The 24,322-nt window shown below is 44.8% G+C and overlaps 2 protein-coding genes across 6 annotated transcripts in view; both read left to right on the plus strand.

Annotated features, from left to right (window-relative positions):
* The window catches only part of LOC134461246 (plakophilin-4-like), a 175,152-nt gene extending 157,669 nt beyond the window's left edge, over positions 1-17,483 (plus strand). For all 5 annotated transcript variants that reach the window (XM_063214031.1, XM_063214029.1, XM_063214033.1 and 2 more), the window contains 9 exons: positions 1,050-1,241; positions 2,210-2,383; positions 4,985-5,135; positions 7,463-7,655; positions 9,399-9,483; positions 9,940-10,057; positions 10,427-10,558; positions 12,788-12,861; positions 16,056-17,483. In XM_063214031.1, coding sequence (XP_063070101.1) covers positions 1,050-1,241; positions 2,210-2,383; positions 4,985-5,135; positions 7,463-7,655; positions 9,399-9,483; positions 9,940-10,057; positions 10,427-10,558; positions 12,788-12,861; positions 16,056-16,322 — 1,386 coding nt within the window. In that variant the 3' untranslated portion in view covers positions 16,323-17,483. The remainder of the gene's footprint in view (positions 1-1,049; positions 1,242-2,209; positions 2,384-4,984; positions 5,136-7,462; positions 7,656-9,398; positions 9,484-9,939; positions 10,058-10,426; positions 10,559-12,787; positions 12,862-16,055) is intronic.
* Positions 17,484-18,851: 1,368 nt separating this feature from the next.
* dap1b (death associated protein 1b) lies at positions 18,852-22,372 on the plus strand. The gene is made up of 4 exons (XM_063214034.1): positions 18,852-19,010; positions 20,055-20,142; positions 21,194-21,257; positions 21,663-22,372. The coding sequence occupies exons 1-4, from the start codon at positions 18,914-18,916 to the stop codon at positions 21,777-21,779; spliced, it is 366 nt and encodes a 121-aa protein (XP_063070104.1). The 5' UTR covers positions 18,852-18,913; the 3' UTR covers positions 21,780-22,372.
* Positions 22,373-24,322: the final 1,950 nt, after the last annotated feature.

Raw genomic sequence — 24,322 nt, forward strand, 5'->3', positions numbered from 1 at the left:
GGAAAACTATGTTTGCACTCGAAGCAACTAAACAGTCATAAGAATGTAAACATTTACCACCAGCATCTTTGTCTGTCATCTTTCCTGCCCTCCTCTCCCCTCTTGCCTCTTTGTAAATTGTAGTGAATTGTATTTTAACCACTGGTGTGTCTGCATCCCTCCTTCTCATTGGTTGATATTGTGGAGAACTTTATTTGCACTCTCAGGAACTACTAAGGATGTGGTCAGATAAACCTGTCTCTTGTATCCCTCTCCGATTGTGGAGCACTTGTATTTGCACTCTGAGGAACTCAACATGTCAGACGAAATGTTAACCACTAGTCCGTGGCGTGTGCATATTCCTCTCTCCTCCGCTGCAGATTGTGGAGAACTGTATTTGCACTCTAAGGAACTAAACATGTCAGATAAGCATTAGCCTGTGTATACCCATCTATCTTCTGCTGCAGATTGTGGAGAACTGTATTGAGAGCAGAGAGAGTAGAGAGAGAGAGGTTCCATTGGCCCATTGTTTCCGGGTTCTATTATTGCAAGGGGGAGGGGGGGAAATCCCCCTTTAGGCAGACCTAAGGACTGTTCTATTCAATGCTAGGAGTATTATGACACGCCCCTTTAGGCAGACCGGAACCTGGTCATGTTAGGTGCCCATAGTAACCTATTACATTGGCATATCTCTATATACTTAAAGAATCTCTGTTGAGTGGGTTTCGTTGCATAACGGTGTATATTCATTTTGTAGAATGTTGGGAAATGTACTTTTTTCAATTGGGCATTCCATTCCATTGCATTGCATTGCAAAATGCATTTTATATATGTTTAAAAGGTATGTTCCCAAAATTATTTGAATGGCATGAATTCACTCATAGGTGATAGAACCTCTGACCAGTCATTTCCAATAACAAAATACAAAAGTCAAAAATGGTTGATGCACCATTTTGCCAATAAACTCTTCATTTGCACTCTGAAGAACTAACCAAAGCAATGGCAATAACCATGTGAGATAGACGTTAACCCTTAGCCTGTCTGTATATTCCTCTCCCCTCATGCTGCAGATTGTGGAGAACTGTATTTGCACTCTGAGGAACCTGTCGTACCGGCTAGAGCTGGAGCTGCCCCCGGCTCGGCTGCTGGGGGCCCAGGAGCTGGACGGCCTGCTGGGCAGCGAGTCGCCAAGCAAGGAGGCAGACTACAGCTGCTGGGGCCGCAAGAAGAAGAAGAAGAAGAAAGATTCCCCCGAGGACCAGGTGGGGGTTGTTGACATCTCTCTCTTTTTCATCTCGCCGTTACTTTCTTCCCTTACTTTAGTACGCACGCACGCACACTCTAACACAAAACAAGAACTTCATGTACACACACGCAAGCACGCACGCACGCACACACACACACACACACACACACACACACACACACACACACACACACCTCTCTTTTGTCATCTCTATACTTGCATCGCTTATGTAGTGCGCACACAGGCAGGTGGGTTTGTTTACCTCTGTTTTTCATCCCTATACTTTTGCACACACACACACACACACACACACACACACACACACACACACACACACACACACACACACACACACACACACACACACACACACCAGACTGTATGCACTTTTACACACACACACACACACACACCCACTCTTTCTCTCACACATAAACCCACACATTCCGAGAGAGAGAGAGAGAGAGAGAGAGAGAGAGAGAGAGAGAGAGAGAGAGAGAGAGAGAGAGAGAGAGAGAGAGAGAGAGAGAGAGAGAGAGAGAGAGAGAGAGAGAGAGAAAAAGAGAAAAAGAGAGAGAGAGAGAGAGAGAGAGAGAGAGAGAGAGAGAGAGAGAGAGAGAGAGGCCCTAGGGAGGATTTAAAGGGAGTGCCGGGCCAGATCCTCCTAAGCCTCCTCTCATCCCCCAGCAGATACACTCAGTCCCTTGAGATATGAGAAGCTTTCAACCTTTACTTTGCACGTGCGTGTGTGTGTGTGTGCGTGCGTGCGTGTGCGTGCATGTGTACATGAACTTCTTGTTTTGTGTTAGTGTGTATTTGAGCGTGAACATGTGCGTTTGTGTGCGTGTGTGTGTGTGCACGCCCACATGTGTGTTATCACAGTGTTACAGAGATGGATACAGATTGTGTGTGTTTGTGTTCATACGTTCACTTATTTGTATGTGTTTTTGCGCCTCTCTCTCTCCCCCTCTCTCTGCACCCCAGTGGGACGGAGTGGGCCCCATCCCCGGCTTCTCCAAGTCCCCTAAGGGTGCTGAGATGCTGTGGCACCCGGCCGTGGTGAAGCCCTACCTCACCCTGCTGGCCGAGAGCTCCAACCCCGCCACGCTGGAGGGCGCCGCAGGCTCCCTGCAGAACCTCTCCGCCGGCAACTGGAAGGTCAGTGTCAGGTGTAGGCAAATGTATACTGTACGTGTATATTGGTCATAGATATGAATACAAGTTTCACTGAGTCGATTCACTGAGGCAAATGCAATGGCCTCTAACCACACTGCCCCTTTCCCACCAGGCCCTACACCCCCCTCGTAAAGCAACCATGTTACCACCTACTACAGGGGTGGGAAACCTAGTTTTACCGTTTTATCCGGCCCCCGATGTAATTTTAATGTTAAGCAGCTTCACATGAAGTATGACATTTTGTAAAGGAATCTTAAAATCTACAATTAATCTACAATTAAGTTATATTCAGGGGTCCTAGAGAAGGTGGGGTCTGTTTTAAAGGTGGCTGCCGTCAATATAGGCCAAAAGTGCAAGGCAAAATCCTGGTTTGTGCTCATAGTACGGCCCTCGAAGGACTTTTACGGCTCTCGGATGAATTTGAAGTGGCCCCTCGAATGAAAAAGGTTCCCCACCCCTGGCCTACAGGATAATATGCATTACTAATGGATGGCAACATTGTACCGGCTAGACGGCAATCTGACTTTAGCCATCCGTGCGAATGCAAAAGAATGGTCAATGTGGTATCTAGCAATCATATCTGTGCGCCTGAGGTATATGTTTGTATATGCGTCTGTTATTGCATTCGGTCATCAGGGCAATTTGCAACTTACCTGCAGAAATGAAAGTAGATGGGTGCGCACAGGTGCGCAGCACCGGTGTAAAATTTACAGCTGGTGCGCAGTACCGGTAAGCCCTTCCGACCTGTTGCTTCCAAGCTTCAGATGAGATACATTTCAGAAATCGTGGGGTGTATCGAACCAAAGGTCAAAAATAGCGTTACGAACCGAATCGTGGGTTTACTGTATCGTTACAGCCCTAGAAAATACCTATAAACCCAAATGAGCACAGTGGCATACAATTCAGTCTTTCATTCTGATGGCTCAACAGAGTCAAGACATCATAGCAGTGATCAATATGATTGAAACATTATCTCGTTGATTGGCCGTCGCTGACAGAATTCACACTCATATGCAGAGGATTAAGTTCTGAACTTTTATTTTATTTCATTTGAATGCAAGAATAAGAATGTACAACACAACACAATCCCATCCTGTAAACTATACTGTTTCACATCACACATCTTTGCTACCATCACTTGCCTCCTATTGGAGTGAATGGAGTTTGCTTCGCTCAGTTCTCTGGCATGTATTTTGCTGTTGGCTATTCACCTGCACTGTCTTCCCCTCCAATGTCTTCTTCTGCTGATGGCGCTGTACTGTAAGTCCCATTCCTGTGGCTGTGCGTCATGATAATGAAGGGGTATACTACACACAAAAGCACAATGTGACATTTTGAAAAGGCCATGGGTATGTAGAGCACGTCCATCAATCAGGCGTGATATCTGTGTCACGGGAAACAATTTTTCCTTTTTGTTCTTGCCATCTGTTCTTCTCTATTTTCCTCTTCTTCTCTCTTTCTTTGTCTTTGTCTTTGTCTCTCTCTTTCTCTCCCTCTCTTTCTCTGCATCTGCATCGTTCTGTCTGCGCTGCGCTGGCTCTATGGATGGATAGATAGATAGATAGATAGATAAATAGATTGATAGATAGATAGATAGATAGATAGATAGATAGATAGATAGATAGATAGATAGATAGATAGATAGATAGATAGATAGATAGACAGATAGATAGATAAATATACACGCATGTACATACATACATACATACATACATACATACAAACAGTACGTACATACAAACAGTACGTACATACATGTCAGTACGTACATACATACAGTACGTACATAGATAGATACAGTACATAGATGGATACATACATAGATACATAAATAATGTTATTGTCTCTGCAGAACAATGCCCCCTCACAGGAAACAATCCCCTCAAAATCGACGTAGGACACCTATTCTCTCTCCTCTTGTCTCCCTGTAGTTTGCGGCCTACATCTCACCTGTTCTCTTCTCTTCTGTAGTTTATGGCCTATACATGTACATGACACCTATTCTCTCTCCTCTTCTCTTCTGTAGTTTGCGGCCTACATCTCACCTGTTCTCTCTCCTCTTCTCTTCTGTAGTTTGCGGCCTACATCTCACCTGTTCTCTCTCCTCTTCTCTTCTGTAGTTTGCGGCCTACATCTCACCTGTTCTCTCTCCTCTTCTCTTCTGTAGTTTGCGGCCTACATCTCACCTGTTCTCTTCTGTAGTTTGCGGCCTACATCTCACCTATTCTCTCTCCTCTTCTCTTCTGTAGTTTGCGGCCTACATCTCACCTGTTCTCTCTCCTCTTCTCTTCTGTAGTTTGCGGCCTATACATGTACATCTCCCCTATTCTCTCTCCTCTTCTCTTCTGTAGTTTGCGGCCTACATCTCCCCTATTCTCTCTCCTCTTCTCTTCTGTAGTTTGCGGCCTACATCTCCCCTATTCTCTCTCCTCTTCTCTTCTGTAGTTTATGGCCTATACATGTACATCTCACCTATTCTCTCTCCTCTTGTCTCCCTGTAGTTTGCGGCCTACATCTCACCTGTTCTCTTCTGTAGTTTGCGGCCTACATCTCACCTATTCTCTCTCCTCTTGTCTTCTGTAGTTTGCGGCCTACATCCGTGCGGCGGTGCGTAAGGAGAAGGGGCTGCCCATCCTGGTGGAGCTGCTGAGAATGGATAACGACCGCGTGGTCTGCAGCGTAGCCACCGCCCTGAGGAACATGGCCCTGGACGTCCGGAACAAGGAGCTCATCGGTGAGATGCCGTCACGGGGAGGTTCATAGCCATGTGCAAGTGGCAAATTTGGCCCTCAGGGTCATTTTGTTTGTCCTGTGAAATCATTTCAAATGTATGTTACAGTTGGCCCACATTGGATTTGAATATGAAGATCATAGGAATATAAGTGGGCTGAGGCCAATGTAACATCCCCCACTTAAACATCAATTTAGCCCATTTAGCCCGCAATCCAAGAGTTTAATGTTGGCCCCCTTGTGAATTTGAGTTTCACATCACTGGAAATTGGAATCCCATGATTAGATACGCTTCTAAATCTGTAGAAATGTGAGGGGTATTCTCACTTCTATGACATACTGCAGACGAGTGGCCTTCATAGTGAATAGATCCATACATGTACCGTAAGTATCTGGCCAACTCCTCATCATACACAGTCACTTCAAACTCTACACAAAGGAGCAAGGAGATGATCGGTCAGAGAGGTCATCATGGTGAAGTATTCTGAGTTGTATGAATCCACATGTATGGAAATGTCTACATCCAGCATAGTCATTGACATAAGCATTCCCTTGTTGTCACTCTCAAGTGATCCCTGACCAAGAGAGGTTGTATCAAAAGTGTTTTTTTGCATTATTTTTAGAAAGTGGGTCACATGCCTAGTACAATGGCAAATATGCCAGACAGTTTGCTGTTTTGCAAAGCAATTAGTAGCATCTACAATGCCCATTGTTCCTCTAATATAACCGCAGCGAATGGAGAGACCTTTCAAACAAAAGGGTCCAGTTTCTCCCTAAGTGGCATGCTAGATGGTCTAATTGTTTTGCTACACAGGGGAAAGGAGGTTATCGTGCTGAACAGTAATTGGCTCGGAAGATCTGAGGGGGGAGAACGGGCCGGCTGTACTGTTCCCAAGTCAGTGACGCCTGCCAGGTTGTTGGAGCAAACCCTACCGCAACACCCCATGCGTCGCGCCCTAGGAGAGGGGAACGAATGGAGATGCAGTTTAGAAACTAAAAGTGAGGGAGGAGTGTGTGCACTTGAGTCAATTAAAAGCGTAATAATAAAACCTGCAGTGGATCGTCACAGCCCAGTTGCATTCCAATCCCGTCCCTCGCGTCTTCCCACTGTGCTCTCTCCTCTCCACGGAAGAGGGTTTATAGTATATATATATATATTAGGCGAACGACTGTGGAAATAATGAAGGGCTTGGATCCTAACCAGAGACGGATTATGATTCCATGGGCCCCTGAGCCAGACAACATGAAAGGCCCCTGTCAATGGTTGTTGCTAGTTTAAAAGATTCAGGGTTTGAGACCTTAAGTTGTTGGGAGGTTCCAGGGTTTGTTAACTAATAACATTTGAACAAAAAAGCAGTTGTAAAAGTGTGCTTTTAAAGCAACGTGGAAATATAGAGGCTTGGGCTTCAGGGCCCAATTGTGTCTTGGGCCCCTGGACCTGGACCCTGTAGGCCCGTGCAGTAGTCCCCCCCTGATGTAACAGTAGAGAGCAAAGCCTGGGGCTACCTTGTGAAAAGTTTTGGAAACAGAGGACTGTGAAGGAGAAGTCAGAGGAGGAGGAGGGCGAGAAAGAGGAGGTATGTTAGACAGAAAGGGCTGGAAAAAAGGTGGTGAAGGAAATGAAACGGAAGAAGAGCAAGAGCATAAGGAGAGAAAGAAACTTTTTGTCTTTTCTTCCCTCTCTCCCTGACTGAGTGAGGAGAGCAGACTGAGGATTTGGGGATAGTAGGCAAGAGGGTCGCAGTGCAGTGCTGCTTCCTCCTGTGTGTGTATGTGAAGACTGCAGTGCAGCGTCCTTGACAATGGAGTGTTCAGTGGGTGGCCACATCTCCTCTTGACAGCGATGCCAGATGTGTCTCACAATTTCCAGCCCAAAAAAATGCTCAAAAACCACCCGAAGGCTGTAAATCCTGCCCAATTTGAACCAAATTCTATTGATTTCTATGGCCAGAAAAACCTGTCCAATGCCCTTTTTACCCATAGACAGCCATCCGGAACGGAAAACCGCCCAATCTGGCAACACAGCTGCATGTGTGGTGCTGTGGTTCCTATAGCACAGTGGTGCAAAAGCAGAGCAGAACAGAGCAAATAAGAGGAAGAGAGAGAGGAAAGTACATAGTGTTCTTTGGCCTAGCCCCTTGCCCCTCGCTGGAAGGCTCGCGCATACACTGTTGAATGAGCAGCGCACACAGGAACGGATTACATAATGTTAAATGTATGTTGTTGTCGTCTCGCTATCTCACCCCCATACCCAGGAGTGTGCGTGCGCGTGTGTGTACGCAGGAAAGTGTGTGTGCTCATTCTCAAATGCCATATATGTGTGTGTTTTAGGGAAGTACGCCATGCGGGACCTGGTGAACAGGTTGCCGGGCGGCAACACCACCCAGCTGTCGGACGAGACGGTGGCGGCCATTTGCTGCACGCTGCACGAGGTGACCAGCAAGAACATGGAGAACGCCAAGGCCCTGGCCGACACCGGCGGCATCGAGAAGCTGGTCAACATCACCAAGGGCCGTGGGGAGAGGTGGGTGGCATGGGAATGGTGGTGGTTCGGGTGACCTGATGACAGGCTGGGAGTCACTGATGTAATCATAAGGGATTTACATTACATCACATTTCATTACATTACATTACATTTCCTTACACTTAGCTGACACATTTATTCAAAGCAACTTACAGGGTGTTGGCTACAGTCCCTGGACCAATGTGGGGTTAGGTGCCTTGCTCAAGGGCATTTCAGGTATGGATGGTGTAGGTAGGGGTGGGAGTCGAACCTCCAACCATCTGAACTTCAGACCACCTCCCTAACCATTAGGCTACGGCTGTGCCCCAATTGGATTGAATTGGATATTGAAATGGATGGTTGGTCCCATGTCATCCATGGTGGTGATAACTTATGATTGAGAAATGTTGCATGGTTGGGGGACAGGCTGGAGCCAAACAGGAATGAATGGGGCCTGTTTGAGGTGGACTGGCTGGGAAAACATTCTAGACTTCAACTCAGTGTCCCTTCACAGCAGAACTAGCCCTACTCATCACTACATCCCTACACTAGCCCTGCCCAAACCTGGTTACATTATTATTATGTATTCTGTATTTCCCCCACACATCGTATGTTGCTGAATTTGATTATGTGATCTTTTGCAAGTCACGTTTGAGAAAAGTGTATGCAAAATGCAGTGTAATGTAGTGTAAAGAATTTGAGACATTTTTTAAATATATAATCTTGTTTTAATCTCACCAATACCACACTGTATGCACCACACCAGTGTAATATGACGACATCCAGAGGAGGCTGTCCGAACTCATCAGTATTTCCAAGCCCAGAAGGCATTGGATTTCAGCCAGCCACTCAGCTGAGCAGTCTATTTCAAACAATCCCAATGCTGTCTTACATCCTCCAGTGTGTAAACTGTCTGGGGCCCGTAGTACTTGTAGCACCACAGGGCCTTATGTAAAGCCTTGTGGAGAGCACCAGATTTATGAAACACTGCCCAGCCAAACCTGCTAACCCCTGGTTTGTTATGCTACATCTCCCGATCCTATAAAGATTACATCCCCTCACACCCCCACCCACCCCTGCACATATGGACGCAGATAAGCTGAAGTTAAGTAGTGTTTAATGTAAAGCTATGGCCAAGCCCTGTTGGTCAGTCCAGTTCAGCTCTGGTAAAGCCCGGCCAATTCAATTCCATTTCAGTTTATTGAAGTGTGAGATCACCATGAACATGGTCCCAAAACACTGTACAAGCAAAAGTATTTAGTCCAGCATAACATATGTCATGACAATGGTGTAGATAAAAGGGCAGGCACACATAACACATCAAAAAAGCCCATATGTGGGGGGCTTAGCGCACTGTGCCACAGTGCCCCTCCAAGTTCATTCCTAAAAGAGTGAGAATAGTGGATTCTAGAGGTGTAAATCACAGCCTCCGTGACGATACGATCCAGTATTGATTTCTTAAAGCAGGGATTCGATTATTTTTGATACTTTAGAATTCCCTACGATACAATAAGATATGATACGATTCGATTCAAATTTTTTTCAATTACTTTCTACTTCTTTTATGTTATGGAGCTAGGGCATTGGACAGGGGCCAGCAATTCAATTATTTTTTATACTTAAGAATGCCCTACGATATGATACGATTCGATTAAACCGTCGGCCATAGGATCGATGCATCGATACATTTCGATTATTATTTACACCCTTAGTGGATTCCCTCTGGTCAGTCTAATAAGGGAGGTTGTCTCTCTGTCTCTCCAGGTTCTCCGTAAAGGTGGTGAAGGCAGCTGCCCAGGTCTTGAGTACGCTTTGGCAGTACAGGGACCTGCGCACCATCTACAAGAAGGTGAGAACGATTGGACTGGATTCCACAGTGCAGAAGCTGCCAACTTCTGCATGCCAGTGAAGCATTCATCACATCTAAGGCATTTGGTCTCCAGTTGCACACATTGTGCATCTCCAATAAGAGAAATGACATTGAAATGCATAGCACCTTAACCCATTGATGCTGGATCTGGCACCTGGAACTGCTTAGACGCAGCATTCAGGCTCGTGAGATTTGAGGATTTAAAAAAATATATGTGGGTATGTTAGAGCTGAATGAACACATGCAAGATGAGGGTCTTGTCTTTTAAATGCAACTTATTTATAACTATTTTATTTAGTTTTTTTATAGGCTGAGGGCACATTTTCCCAAAAAAGACCATGGGCATTTAGCAGGCTTTTTGCCTCAAGGTGCCTCAGGCTTAAATGGATTAAACACGTTTTCAATATATCTGTTTTTTATGTGTCTGTTAACCAGGATGGATGGAACCAGAATCACTTCGTAACCCCGGTAACGACGTTGGAACGTGAGCGGTTCAAGTCTCAGCCGGTTCTGCCGACCACCACACTGCAGATGTCACCAGTACACCAGTCGGGTAAGGCCACAGAATCACAATAGTCCAAATAGTACAATGGGCAAAACACCAGCCCAATGCAAATGCATGTGATGTGAACAACTACAGTACACATATTACTACTACTACTACTACTACTACTACTACTACTACTACTACTACTACTACTACCACTACTACCACTACTACTACTACTACTACTACTACTACTACTACTAAGGAATACTGTGAATAAATTTGTGATGAGTGCCGATTAAGGGCAAACAGCAGCCAGTCTAAAAAAAGCCTGTAACAACAGCAACAACTACTCCTGTTAACATTATTGAAAATCACTACAGCATTACTGTGAACAAGTGTGTGATGGGTACTGTTTGGTGTGTGTGTTGGCAGCGGGCAGTGCCACCTCCTCCCCTGCCATGCTGGGCATCAAAGAGCAGCGCTCCGACTACCCGAGGGCCCAGTCAACTATGCAATTTTATAACTACCAAGGCGACAACAATGTACATAAAAACCAATACGCAGGTGAGTTGGCGTGAGAAAACTATGCAACAAGCACTTGTGGAAAAACCCAGACCTCTCTCTCTGTCTCTCTCTGTCTCTCTCTGTCTCCGTCTCTGTCTCTCTCTCTCGCACGCGCTCTCTCTCCCTCTATTCTGTATACATAACAATGTGTATTAAACCAGATTTTTGTGGTGTGCTTCGAATTCGAATTTTCATTATGGATGCACTTTCCCTGAGGTTATGCCAGCCAGGCCTCCTCTTGTCCTTAAGGAATGGTAGTAATGCACTGCAACACTGTGTGAGGACATTCTGTGCAAATCTGCACCGTCCTCTCCATGAGCCAAAGACCCGTGCAAACTAGTGGGACATACGTTTGCGGGCACACACACAGACACACAGATACACACACAGACAGCCAAACAGACAGACACACATTCTCTCTCTCTCTCTCTCTCTCTCTCTCTCTCTCTCTCTCTCTCTCTCTCTCTCTCTCTCTCTCTCTCTCTCTCTCTCTCTCTCTCTCTCTCTCTCTCTCTCTCTCTCTCTCTAACACACTCAGACACAAGGGCTTTTGCATTCTGCTTGGTCATGACTGCCACATTTAAGAGGAAGACATTGCCTTCTGTTCGGGGGGCCCTTTTGTTGTGTTGTGTCTCTGAGAGGTGTGGAGATGTGCGTGCGTGCGTGCGCGTGTGCGTGCACGTGTTTGGGAGAGGGGGGTAAAGGCCTGGGACTGGGCATCCACCACAAAGGAGGCTTTGTGCAGCGGGGCGAGGTGGGGCAGAGAGAGACCGGAGGGGACAGATGGACAGGGCCTGCACTCGGCAGCCTGGAGGGGTGGGGGTGGGGGTGGGGGTGGGGGTGGCTATAGTGTCAACAGAGCAGCCAGCCTCACTGCCGACGTTATGGACACTCATCTAGTCTCTCTTTAAAACGGGGCCGCTTCTAGTCAATTTGGTTCCCTAGGCGACTGAGCACCCATCTTTCCTTTACTGTATGTGGAATTAGAAATGGGCACCTGTAAACATAGTGCCATACATCTGAATCAGCGCAGAAGATCTAGTATCTAAATAAATTCAGATTGCCCATGAAAAATCATTGTCAGTGTAAAGTTGAATGCTTTATTTTAAATGCTAATAGTATAATTCTGGACTTGGCGCCCTCGAGACATTTGGCACCCTAGGCGACCGCCTTGTCTGCCTATGCCTAGCGCCGGCCCTAAATACAGACATGCACACTCACATGCACACGCACGCACGCATGCACACACACACACAGGGACACATAAAAGCGTTTCTAGTCAAGCTCTGGACTGTGCACAGACAACGTCCTGCTCATGCCACTGTTAGGTGAGAACTGTTCACGAACCGTTGGCTGACTCAGTGCCTCAGATTCAGACACAGATGGTCAGATATGCATTTAGAAATGTGCTTCAACGTCCATGCCTGAAACGCTTATTATGATCCATGTGCAGTTTTGAGATGGCACATTATGAAAAAATATGCTTCTGTGCAGTGACCTAACCATGTATTTTCAATTTGATCATATATTCACAAATAATGTAGATTGCGATGCTTAAAAAGGTTACTCTCAATTACTCTGTCCTCATACGGATATTAGAGGATACTTTTCTAGACACATTGAGATACATTCAGGCAGTCAGGCACACAACGCCCGAGGCCCAGACAGACTGTCCAGACAGGCAGGGGAGAGAGAGGAGATGGCTAAGAGAGGTCTGTCCCTGTATGCCGCCGCGGCCATGGAACAAAAAAAATTAGGCCAAAGAAAAAATTCCAGCCCACAGGCTCAACAAACAGCAACTCGGCCGTCTGGCTTTTTCAAGTGTCTTTTGTTACCCTGCTCTATCTACTATCTCGCCGCCCGATCCAACTGTGCTGTGTTCCCTTCCCGCTCTCCAGGCGGGCAGAGACGCCAGGTCACTTGTTTTCACAGCGGTGCAGTAGCTGGGCAACGCCATCTCATTGTGCCCCGTGGCTGTCTAGCCAACATGGCACAGCACAGCACGGCATGGGTCGGGGTTTGACATTTAGTGAGGTGTCTTTCTGTTATAGGCTGAGAGGGGAATCATTTTGTTGTTTTTTGTTTTTTTTGTAGAGGAAGAGGTGTTTTACATTTTCATCAAACACGCACAGATAATGTGGTGTAATCTGATGTATGGTGTGTGCCAATGCAGATTGCTGACACGGAGAGATAAAGGTTTTGTTCTTGTTTCTCTTCCTCTTTTTTTAGGGTCTGCAAAGTCATCGCCGTACTACATCGGGTCCTACTCTTCGCCGACGCGAGAGGAGCCAAGAAGAACACAGGTGAGAGGAACAAGTCGTTAGCTCACACGGCTTACAGGCCAGGGCCAGTAGCACAGGAGTCAGTGGTAGAATTCATTATCTCCTCAACCCCTGCTGAATAGGCTGCAAAGGACACCCAACACAACGTTGCCTTTCTTCCCCTCTCTTCAAGTGCCCGCCAGGCTTTTCTTTTCTCATCTCAATCTGAGGTTCCCTACTCATCACCCTGTCTGTTATCTTATCGATCTGTCTGGCATCGGTGTGTGTGTGTGTTTCCAAGCCCTCAGCGAGCAAGCAGCAACCTTCTCTCCTCTCCTCTCCACCTGTTAGGGGAGTTTGGGTTGGAGGCAGGGCTTAGGTGAATGGCTGACTCGCTCCTTTGCACTAATGGAGGAAGACAAACAGGTTTGTGCGGACAGCTTAGTAGAGGGCCAGGCTTGGGGCGAAGGGAGTTGGCTCCGGTTAGCTTTTTGTACAAGCCTGAGTGAAATGGACTGGCAAGGGCCTGAGGTGGCAAGGCAGGGCCGGTTCTAGCCAATTTGGTGCCCTAGGCCTAGGCATTTGTAAATTTAGAAATTGTCATCTGAAAACAAAGCGTCGTCCATTTGATTAAGCTCAGCTGATCTACTACCTACTCGCCCATGAATAATCTGTGTCAATATAAGGTGTTAACGTTCTATTTCACTCGACAATCTAATTCTGTGGGATTTTCAAGGGTTACTATGGTGCCCCCAAGACATTTGGTGCCCTAGCCCAGTGTTTCCCAACCAGGGGTACGTGTACCACTAGGGGTACGCGAGCACATTGCAGGGGGTAGTTGGGAAAATATAATTTTAACAAATACATGGAGCTTAGTTACATTGGGATAGAGAAAGCGATATAAAACTTGACTTAGGGGGTATTCATGGCACAACGAAAATGCTTAGGGGGTACACAAGACAAAAAAGGTTGGGAAACACTGCCCTAGCCGACCGCCTTGTCTGCCTATGCCTATCGCCGGCCCTGGTGCAAAGAGAAGGGTATGAGAGAGCGAGGCTTGATGGAGAGCAGTGTTTATTAACCTCAATGCAGACAAAATTCCATGGACCACCTGCAATCTCAGTCGCCCCCCCTATGGGTGGGAGGGGGGGCCGAACCTCAGGTTAAGTAATAGCAGTGTTTCCCAACCAGTGGTACATGAACCACTAGGGGTACGCAAGCACACTGCAGGGTGTACTTGGACTTGGAGCATAGTCACATTGGGATAGAGGAAGAAACATAGAGTAGGAGTCAATCCAGGGTACTCGTGGCACAACAAAAAGTCTTAGGGGCAAAAGGGGCAAGACAAAAAAGGTCAGGAAACTCTGTAGTGGGCTGGGCTGGGCTGGGCAGTGCTGGGTAGCATCCAGACACCTGCCACAGCCTGTGTGGAGGAAGACTGCTTTACGCTCGGCTAAGGCTCAGTTATGCTTCCTACTTGTGCCACAGAGTGAGCTTGACGCAGCCATGATGCAGTTAATTCTTGTTTATGCCCTGTTTTGAAGCACGGTCTGCGCGATGTCATTCCACGCTGAAACTGCCTTCAATACAAAGAGTAAACTAGACGTGTCGGTTGTTTTTTAGCATCACAGACTCGACGAGAATGAAAATGAAACATTAAATCTTTATATCACGTGCATGTTTGATCGCACTGGCAGCCACAGTAGTAGTTTGGAACTAAGAAGTGGCTCATTTGTCGAGGACGAAGCGGAATGTTTCCTCGACCTCGGAACCACTGTTCAACTGTCCAAATAACTTCAGCGTCGTAACTTGCAAGCGCATGTGTTGTCTTCGGTTCGTGTAAATAAATCAAACAACAAAGCACGGGCAACTTATTTAATGAAGAGCTCACAGTCCATAGACCGACGAAGGTTAGAACAAGGAAGTAGCGCTTGTTCTCGACTCGAGGACAGAGCAGGCTGGTCGAGAGGACCAATCAGAGACCTATTTTCGCCCTTTCACGCCGTCGCTCCCTGCGTCGAGACACAATTCTGGGGAGGTGCCCCAGAGTACCTGCGTGATGGGGGGGGCTTCACTACGTTAACTGCGCGGCTCACTGCATCATGATGCAGTGACGCTGATCTCGAGGCATAAACTAGGCCTACCCTTAAGGCCTCACCCACGGTCCATGGTCAGTTAGACGGTGATGCAACACTGTGTATTTATAATTAAAGATGTCTCTCAGGCATATGGAGGTGACACCTCTGTCTAGCCAAAAGAGCTGTGAGTCGTGATTCGAGGTCTGTGGTTTTCAGCTCATTACTCCTTCATACTTTGACCGCAGTGGGTGAGTTGTGTTGGCGTGCAGTGTGAGTCATCTCTGGAGTGTAAAAGATTGGTCAAGATGTGAAGGGGAAAGAGATTCCACTCACACTGAGTGGTACACACAAGGTGTTAACATCAGAACTTGGCACAGGCAATTTGGAATAAAAATGTACTGCCTTGTCAAAGGTGACAATTTTCATTCAATTTTATGTATAAACAAAAGTACCTAAGGAGGAGATCATTCAGTTTCTTGAGAGTAAGATTAAACACCATCAATCAGAAGTTAAGATTATAGTGGGTCATCTAAAACTGTTTTAGGAGTCCACAGAAAAGGTGGCATGGTCAAGAAATGCATATTCATAACTTTTTAATTGAAGTTTTAAAGCGACTAAGTCTTAAGTCTCTAATCGTCTGCATCTCACTCTCTCCATCTCCATGACAACCACATTACTACGGCAACGAAGCATAGAAACTGTGAAATTGGTACAGAGATGGGTACATTGCACATTGAATTGGTATTCTAAACCAATGATCATCCCATATTTTCTATTATCCCCCTCTCCATCTCCACAACAGCCACAGTCCTATGATGACGAAACATATTAAGTGTTATTGGTACATTACACATTTTAATTGGTACTAATAAACACATGATCATCCCTAATCTTGTATTCTCACACTCTCTTCCTAGCGACAGTACAAGGGAACGAAGCCTAAAAACATAGGAGATAAGATTGTGTACATTACAAATTTTAATTGGTATTGATATAATCACATCATTTCTAATCTTGTAATCTCATGCTCTCTTCCTTAGCCACAGTACTAGGAGAACGAAACTTATGAACTAAGAAAATAAGATCGGTATATGACATGTTTCAATTGGTATTACTGTAAATATATGATCATCCCTAATCTCACTCTGTTTCCCACAGCCACAGTACTACGGCGCTGAGGAGCCGGGCCGGCGTAACTACGAGACGTACCAGCGCGTGTACCTGGCGCACTCGCCGCACGGCTACGAGGACCGCTACATGGAGGAGCCGGCCAGCGCCGTGCGCTACTCCACGGCCGACTACGCGCCGCAGCCGCTCGGCCTCAAAGCCACCGCCACCACCAACTACGTGGACTTCTATTCCACCACACGGAGGCCTTCCTACCGGGCCGAGCAGTACCCCGGCTCGCCCGACTCCTGGGTATAATGGGACCGCAGCAGAAACATGAACGAACGAACGCACGAACGTACAAACCAACGAAAGAGAGATGAAATAAAAGATGAGAGTCGCTGGGACCTTCGTGAAGAGGCTCCCGTGAACTCTTCCACATGAACTTTTATTTGTTGCGTGTGTGCGTGTGTCTCAAAACTTGTATGTTGTAATATTTTTTTTGTTGTTGTCTCCTTTTTTATATGAAACAAAAAAAACAAACAACAAAGTTAAAAAATATTGAATGTGGCGGTCGAGGAAATTGCATTTTTGTGAGAAGGGGGAAACAGAAAGTGAGCCAAAGAAGGAATCTCTGGAATGTCTGTATGTTTTTGATTGGATGAGATGATGTTGGGGAGAGCTGGAAGAGAAGAGAGAGGAATCTTTTTGCCGTGAGTGTGTCGGAATAAAAACATGGAGAGGGTGTAATACCTTGGCAACGGTGGACCTCACAAGGTCCTTGCACTGTCTAGGTGTTTGTGTTGCTTTGGGTTTTTCTTTTTCTTTTTAAGAACGTAGATGTGATAGCATGGAGAAAGAGTGAGCAATGTGATGACTTAAAAAAAAGGTTTGCGATAGAGAATCAAGTGGGGGACTGTGTTTGTAGGCCAAAATGGATCACCACCATGTATCTGTAAAAGAGTAAAAGATAATAATAATAATAATCTAATGTCATTAGTTTGTACAGAGGGAAGAAATTGTGTTCGTTGTTGCGATTGTGAATGCCACTGAGTCTTGTACATTTCCATCATTTTATTGTAAATAACAGAAAAAAAGGCCACCAGGTTTACTCTCATCAGCACGGACGTGTTGCCATGTTGACTTTAATATAGATGAATAAATATATGGAGTATGAAGGGAGATGGTGGGGGCAGATGGAAGTTGGCATCTGAAATGCTCTGAGTCTGGAGTAATAAAAGATCACTCTTGTTTTTTAAACAAATTGTGTGGTTTCGAATCACGTTGTCAGTTTGCAAAAAAAATGTATTTATTTTTTCCATTGCTGTTCAGTACAGCTCATAAGGTAGTTAGCTACCATTGACTATCCCAACTGCAAAAAAATAAATCTGTGGTGGTATTTGGCCAGTGCAGATCTCATATCCATAGCCTACAGTATATTTCCTGTGTTCACTGCAGCCATAAAACCATCAGATGTGTCACCGATTTGATGTACTGTGGACAAAAGTACATGCATGTAGACGTTTCTATTCTAGATTTCTTACAGAGATACACGTAGGTCTGATATACAGCCACAGAAAAAGAGACCTCTTCAAAATTATCAGTTTTTCTGCTTTTACTGTATAGGCATGTGTTCGAAAATTAAATGCCCTGTCATAAGCCCAAACTCCAGGACGGATCCCCATTGAAGTCCCCTGGAAAGTGATCAAGTGGAAGATGAATGGTTACAAGCCATCAACCCAGCTACTTGAATTCTTGCACCAGGCCTGCAATAAAGTCATTCAAGAGCAATGTGAAAGACTGGTGGAAAGCATACAAAAACATTGCATATTTTGTCTATTTGTCATTTTCTCCAAATAAAAGCTGACAATATTTTCATTCAAAATTAAGAGGAAATTCCGCCTGTAGTTTGTAGAATGAAACGGCAATGTTCATTCGACTCAAACACATGCCTAGAAGTTGTAAAATCAGAAAAAAAACTTCATTTCAAAGTGGTCTCATTTTATTATCTGCGGCTGTATAAAGTTTAATAGAGAGTAGAGACAGATAGGCCTATATCTGATCATAAAACACAACTACAACATTTCCAGAGAGCAGTGCATCATGTACCACATGGATGTATCTATTCTACTTGTAGATAGGCCTATATGCTATAATAATTCTGATATACATAGCACTACAGTATAATCTTTCCCAAACTCTCATCAGAAATGTTTTGCCACAATCCCGTTGCACACTGCCTATGCTCCTCTGTCCGTCTATCTATCTATCTATCTATCTATCTATCTATCTATCTATCTATCTATCTATCTATCTATCTATCTATCTATCTATCTATCTATCTGTTGGTTATGACAGGTTTAGTGACCTTTCAAGAGGCTCGACAACACCCTTAGAATCTAGGCATGTCTGAACTTGTACAATACGCACAGATTTAGTAGCCTAAAAGGATCAATGCAAATCAGTAGGCCTACACATGACCAAATGCGGCAAGATCATAGAAACTATAACATGCCGCCGCGTTGGTTTCTGGAGTCATCCTCTTTTGAAATTGATAGATATTTCACATGGTTACATTCATGGTTACATTTGTTGCGCTTGTTTTGAAGGATACAAAACAACCTATAAAATGTGATGACGAATGCGATTGGAGGAGATGCTTCACGCTCCAGCCCACCACAATGGGTAAAGAAAACAGCTCGGTCTACGGTTGCGCTATAGTGCTGCTCTCCAGATCATGTGGATAAAGGATTCCGTCAGCCTCCTCATTGCACAGCACAGTGCTGTGTAGGGTAGGCTATATAAACAGTGTGCCGTGCGCAAAGGCCGTGAACTTCCTGAGAGAAGAACGCACTACGTCACGCTATTTTACGAGTATAAAAACAACCTTGTGGGCGTGATAGTACTTTATGTACCCATTTTGTGAACAAAACTTCAACATGGTGCAAGTACCAAAATCCGGAACGAGAGAAAATCTTAATCTGAAGGCTGGCCATCCTCCAGCAGGTACATTAATGTTTGACTGTTCTTGATTTTAAATGTTCTGTCTCAGACAATAGCCTGAGTTTCTTTTGTTGTGATTGCTCGTGGAAATGCTCTAAACGCGTGCTTTGCATTCATTCCACACAGTAAAAGTAGGACTACTGTTCCTTATGGACGATATCCCAAAGCCATCTATATTAGTTCATGCATCGAATTGCCTAGATATCCATGCGCGCACATCAATGCAAGGAACCAACAGCTGACATTTTGTTTCGTGCGTAAATTGCAGGTTATTTCCCCGAGTTTTCCAGTGTTGAATTTATGTTTGGCTGCTCTTGTATATATTTTTAATTTCATTTGAAAACGGGGATGTTTTCGGTTGTTTACAGTAGGCTTAGTTGAACTACAGAGTCTTAAACTATATGCATCATTTTAAGGGATTTACTTGAATTGTTTTAAGATTTCGTAAGTCTTTAGTTAACTATTTTGCGCAAGTTTTGGGATTCGGTTAACGCATATGGATTGTGTAATGTGGTGTGTAGTCCACGGTTAAAATGCTTTCCAATTTTTGCCACCATGCACAAATGCCCATGTCTTTTGTTGTTGATTTTTCCTTTCTCCGTCTTCGATAGTTTCCAAGGGGGCGTGGCTGTCTTTAACCCAATGTGTGCTTCCCGTTCAATGAGCTTGTGATGTGGCATGCTGCTTCAATGATGGAAATAATGATTTTTATCTGTTTTATAACATTAGTCCATCGAGTGTTGCCCCCACTAACCGCATCACAGTAGTAGGCTACTGTCTGCAAAATCTCACCATAACTGATCGGCGCAGCCAGTTTGGTTTGTCCGCTGCACCCCACCGTCGTCGCCTAAAGGCAAAAACAATCGCCCTTTGAAGCCAACATGGAAACGCCTAGGCACATGTACAAATTTCCACTCTGCCCGTGACCCAAATAAATTAATTCATTTTATGCGCCAATGACCTTAAACCCCTGCCATAGCCTGTCCACCCCCACTGTCTGCTGTCTGGAATGTGCATAACATCCATGTGCTGTTTCTCTCTGTGTAGTGAAAGCTGGCGGTATGCGTGTGGCCAAGAAGAGCACAGAGGAGACAGGAGCGGCAGAGAAGGAGACCAAGAGGCCCGATAAGCCGAGGTATGTTGCTTTGTAGTTGAGGATTAATGGACCTCTAGGGTGGTTGACATGATGTCCCTTCTGGTTACCCTACCCAAACCCTATAATGAGGCTTTGGGGGCAACCTCTTGGGTGAGCACATGGCTCTCAATCAATAAAGTACTGGATATTGAATGCATTTGTTTATGAATCCATCCGGTGTATGCCCTTTGGCTATTCTGCCAAATCACTGTTTGATGGTAGATAGGCTACCCCTTGTTAGAGGCCTAAAAAGGTTGAATGAATGTACTAGTGCAGGCAGGGCCGTAACCAGACATTTTCAAATACTGTGTGCTGTACTCTATACCGTACATTTAGAATGCTTCAAATACTTCAGTCAAACTCTTCAGTTTGTTTTTATCAATCACTGCCTTGAGGATAAATGGGGGTGTCGTATACAGACTGAATGTATCATTGTTGATCATATATCAATTTTCATCATAGATATATTTTACATTACTGAAAAAAATACAGAGGACATGACCTGTGTCCTCAATGGTAGTTACGCCATGAGTGCAGGGGTTCCCAAACCTTACCATGACAAGGCCCCCCATATGCTGGTATATTCCAGCCAAGGCCCCCCTTTCATGGTCGTGCCACACTATTTTTATTTATTTATTTTTTTATTTATTTTTTTGCATACCCTGTCTCAAGCATTAGTCTAGGTCTGTTTGTCAGTATAGGCTTATGTTCACATATGCAATATAACGCTGTTCTTAACTAATGGGAATAGTGTTAAGCTTACTTTTTTTGTTTATTTTTGTGTACATTAATTATTTAATTCATTTAATTTAATTCATTAACAGGTGCAATTCATTAATTTGTTATGCTATGCTTTTCCTGCCAACCTGCCGCGGCCTCCCTAGTACCTCTTTTGCGGCCCCCCAGGGGTCCCCGGCCCCTACTATGAAAACCACTGTACTAGTGCATGTATTAAGACATTACGTCATTGTGGATTGCTCCTCTATGAAAACACAGCAAATGAAGGATTTAGTGGATTATGTAATAATGATTATTTGTTTTCTTTTTCCAGACCAGCAAGTGCCAGCTCCAAAATGCATCAAGTCAGTGTTCTGACGGCTGGTACGCTGGAGAAGGTCAGTTCAAGTCAGATTTTTATAGAGGTCACATTTGCATTCGTAAATATGACCATGTGATTTGTGAGCGGTAAAAGAATGAATGGGATTGGGGGCATGGGGTTTATTTCTGTGTAGCATTACTGCGTGTTCTGTACATTTATATAACTGTAATATGTAACAAATTTATCCCTTTACTTCCCGGGCCATTGATGTAACATATTAATGCTTTTCAACACCATGGTATGAAACCTTTTTGAGGTTCGTGGTCTATTCAATTTGGCAACATTTGCAAGTAGGCCATCCCCCATACTCTGATTTTTCTTCATGTAATACACAGGAAATGTAGTACACAGGAAATGTTTTGTGTTTGCATCGACTGAAAACACCTCGCTCTCTCGGTCTCTCTCTCTCTCTCCCCTACAGCTGGGCCATGACTTTCCGGAGACCCCGGTGAGCGTGCGGCACAGCCGAGTCCGGCCGGCAATGGAGAAGCCACACATACCACGCACCTTCTTCATCCAGCAGCCTCGCAAGTGTTGAACCCCATCTCCCGTCAAACGCACACAGCCACGGATGGATGCCCGCCCACCCACACCATCTTCCCCCACCACCACCACAGGTCTGACTTGACTTGTGTAGTGAGCCATAACACACAGGAAGTGAGTGGTGTGTGCTGTGTGTGAGGGACTTGTCTCACATTGCCAGTTAATCTTTAACCCTTTCCATTAATGTGACATCTGTTTAGGCTGTCTTGGATGCACATTATTATCCTTCTAACCTTGCAGCTTTTTGTGCAAGACTGTTTAATATCTCTTTAGGTATTTTGTATGCTTACTATAAACCAGTCTTGGTTTGTGCTTTTTTTGAGAGTGCTTCATGGCAAGTTTTGGGTTCTGTTGAAACTGTGTGAACTAAAAAAAAAAAAGGAAACCAGCAAAGTGGACCAGCTTGATACTTACTCATTGTCCCTGTAATGCATTTTGTAGCAAAACAGGTTTTGCACTTGTTTACAGCTTTGGTATGTTTGCATGGCATTACATTAAAAGCTTATTTTGTCAGTTATCTAAAATCCTAGTATTTTTTTCACTGTTGTGCTTGAAGCTCCACTTCAGTAAAGTCTCCATTTCTGCAAACCTGTTTCTTGTTGTTTGTTATTGACTCATGATCACCACTAGGTGGAGGCAAAGATTTTTTTTCTCCCTGGTAGAGGATGACTGAGGTTGTTCTTCATTCTGCTTCACATATGTATTCTGTCACATTTGATCCTTTTTCCAGACGCGTTATTTCCAGCTTTGGTTTTAGCTCTTTGGCTCCATGGTTATAAATGTAATTTGCATTCCTTTTTTTTGTTTTCAATTATCTAATTTATTAAAGCCCCCATTCCAAAGGGAATTAATCCCACATATTGGGTTACATTCTTGATCTGGTATTGCTTAATTGATAATTTAGCCATCTTGCAGGCTATTACAATCTCCGGCACACACTGACAGTTTTTGTCAGTTCTGTCCATTATATTATATGAGGGTTTTTTTCTCTCTCAGATCGTTTCACAGGGTTCCCACGGGTCATGGAATATCATGGAATTTCATGAATGTTTTCCCAGTCATGGAAAGTCATGGAATTTTACCGTTTTGCATGCACAGTCATGGAATATCATGGACTTTTCTCAACAGTTGTGTAAAAGCAAAAACTTTTTTGTTTGGTGTACTACATTGTTTCTTACTGGTTATACTACAACGCTTCGCCAGAGACAGTTAAGTTTTGCACTGTGATGTGCAACATTTTTAGAATGCAATGAGCCCACTGAAGTCTATCGGTGGCTCGGTGTCGGCTCTAGGGCTGAAGATAATCTTCAGTTTTCACACTTAAAACATTTTTTTCACATCTCTTTTTACCGAAATGGTCATGGAAATTCTGTTTTTTGGGTCTGGAAAGTCATGGAAAATCATGGAATTTTATATCTGAATTAGAGTGGGAACCATGCTTTCATTTATCTGCTCTCGCTCTCGCTCGCTCTCTCCCCCCTCGAGAGGCTTCCTGCATGTTTATGTGCCACTTGTGAATTCCTCACAAAAGCCTTGCTGTGATGAGGCCCGACAGCCTCGAGACTCATGAATGGAGAAGAGCTTTACGCTCCTCCATAGGGGCACGGACAAGAAAGTGAGGCCCGCGGTTTGTCCCGTTCACACGCTGACAGTTGGACTGCTACAAACTATTTCAAGCCAAGCAGGGTTTGGACATGTGTGTGTGAAACACTTTTGACAGTGAAGTTGGCTATAAATTGAGTGATCTATGGAACAACTGCTATCAAAAGCTATATCAAGTACCTAGGCTACTTTGGTAAAATAATCCCAAAAAAATACATGTTTGGAAAAGTAAGGTGATTCCAAAATTATAAATATGGTGTGGCCATATAGTTTTCCCCCTTACGGACGTAAGCTTTCACCTGAATGTTTTCACAAGTCATCATTCCAAAAATTCCGCCATAGGGCAATGGCCACTGGGTTCTTTCATCCTTACCCCTGTCCTCCCTTGCCATCTTGTGGCCTCGTGATGACGTCACTTACAACAGAAATGTATTTCAATATCTTGCAAAAGCACAACTTCTAATGTCATTTTCTCATTTGCAATCGGGATGGTGAATGAAGAATAGTTTCCCAAAAGTTGTTGTGGCTAGGCTGACAGCGGGGAAACTTTGTTTTCTCCACGAAAGCAAAACATGAGGCCACAAGCACAGGCCGAGGATGGGAGTCTGCATATTGGAAAGGACCCACTGTGACAGCACTGAGGTATCATTTGCTTATAATGTCATGATGCTGCGTGGACAGGATGCATATGGGGAGAGCAGAGCAAATCAGGGCAGGCCAGCACCAACCTAAACTGATTCACTGGGAATCAAATTTCCTCTTCTGTTTGCATGCCTGTCTCCTTCCTGCATGCATTACTTGCAGGGCATTCAGGGGTAAGCGGTTAAGGGGTCAGACTTGTGGCCAAAAGGTTGACGGTTCGACTCCCAACCCGCCAGGTTGGTGGTGGGAGTAATTAACCAGTGCTCTCCCCCATCCTCCTCCATGACTGAGCAT

Source organism: Engraulis encrasicolus, chromosome 13 (genome assembly GCF_034702125.1).
Source record: "Engraulis encrasicolus isolate BLACKSEA-1 chromosome 13, IST_EnEncr_1.0, whole genome shotgun sequence".
In the NCBI taxonomy this organism is placed as follows: domain Eukaryota; kingdom Metazoa; phylum Chordata; class Actinopteri; order Clupeiformes; family Engraulidae; genus Engraulis; species Engraulis encrasicolus.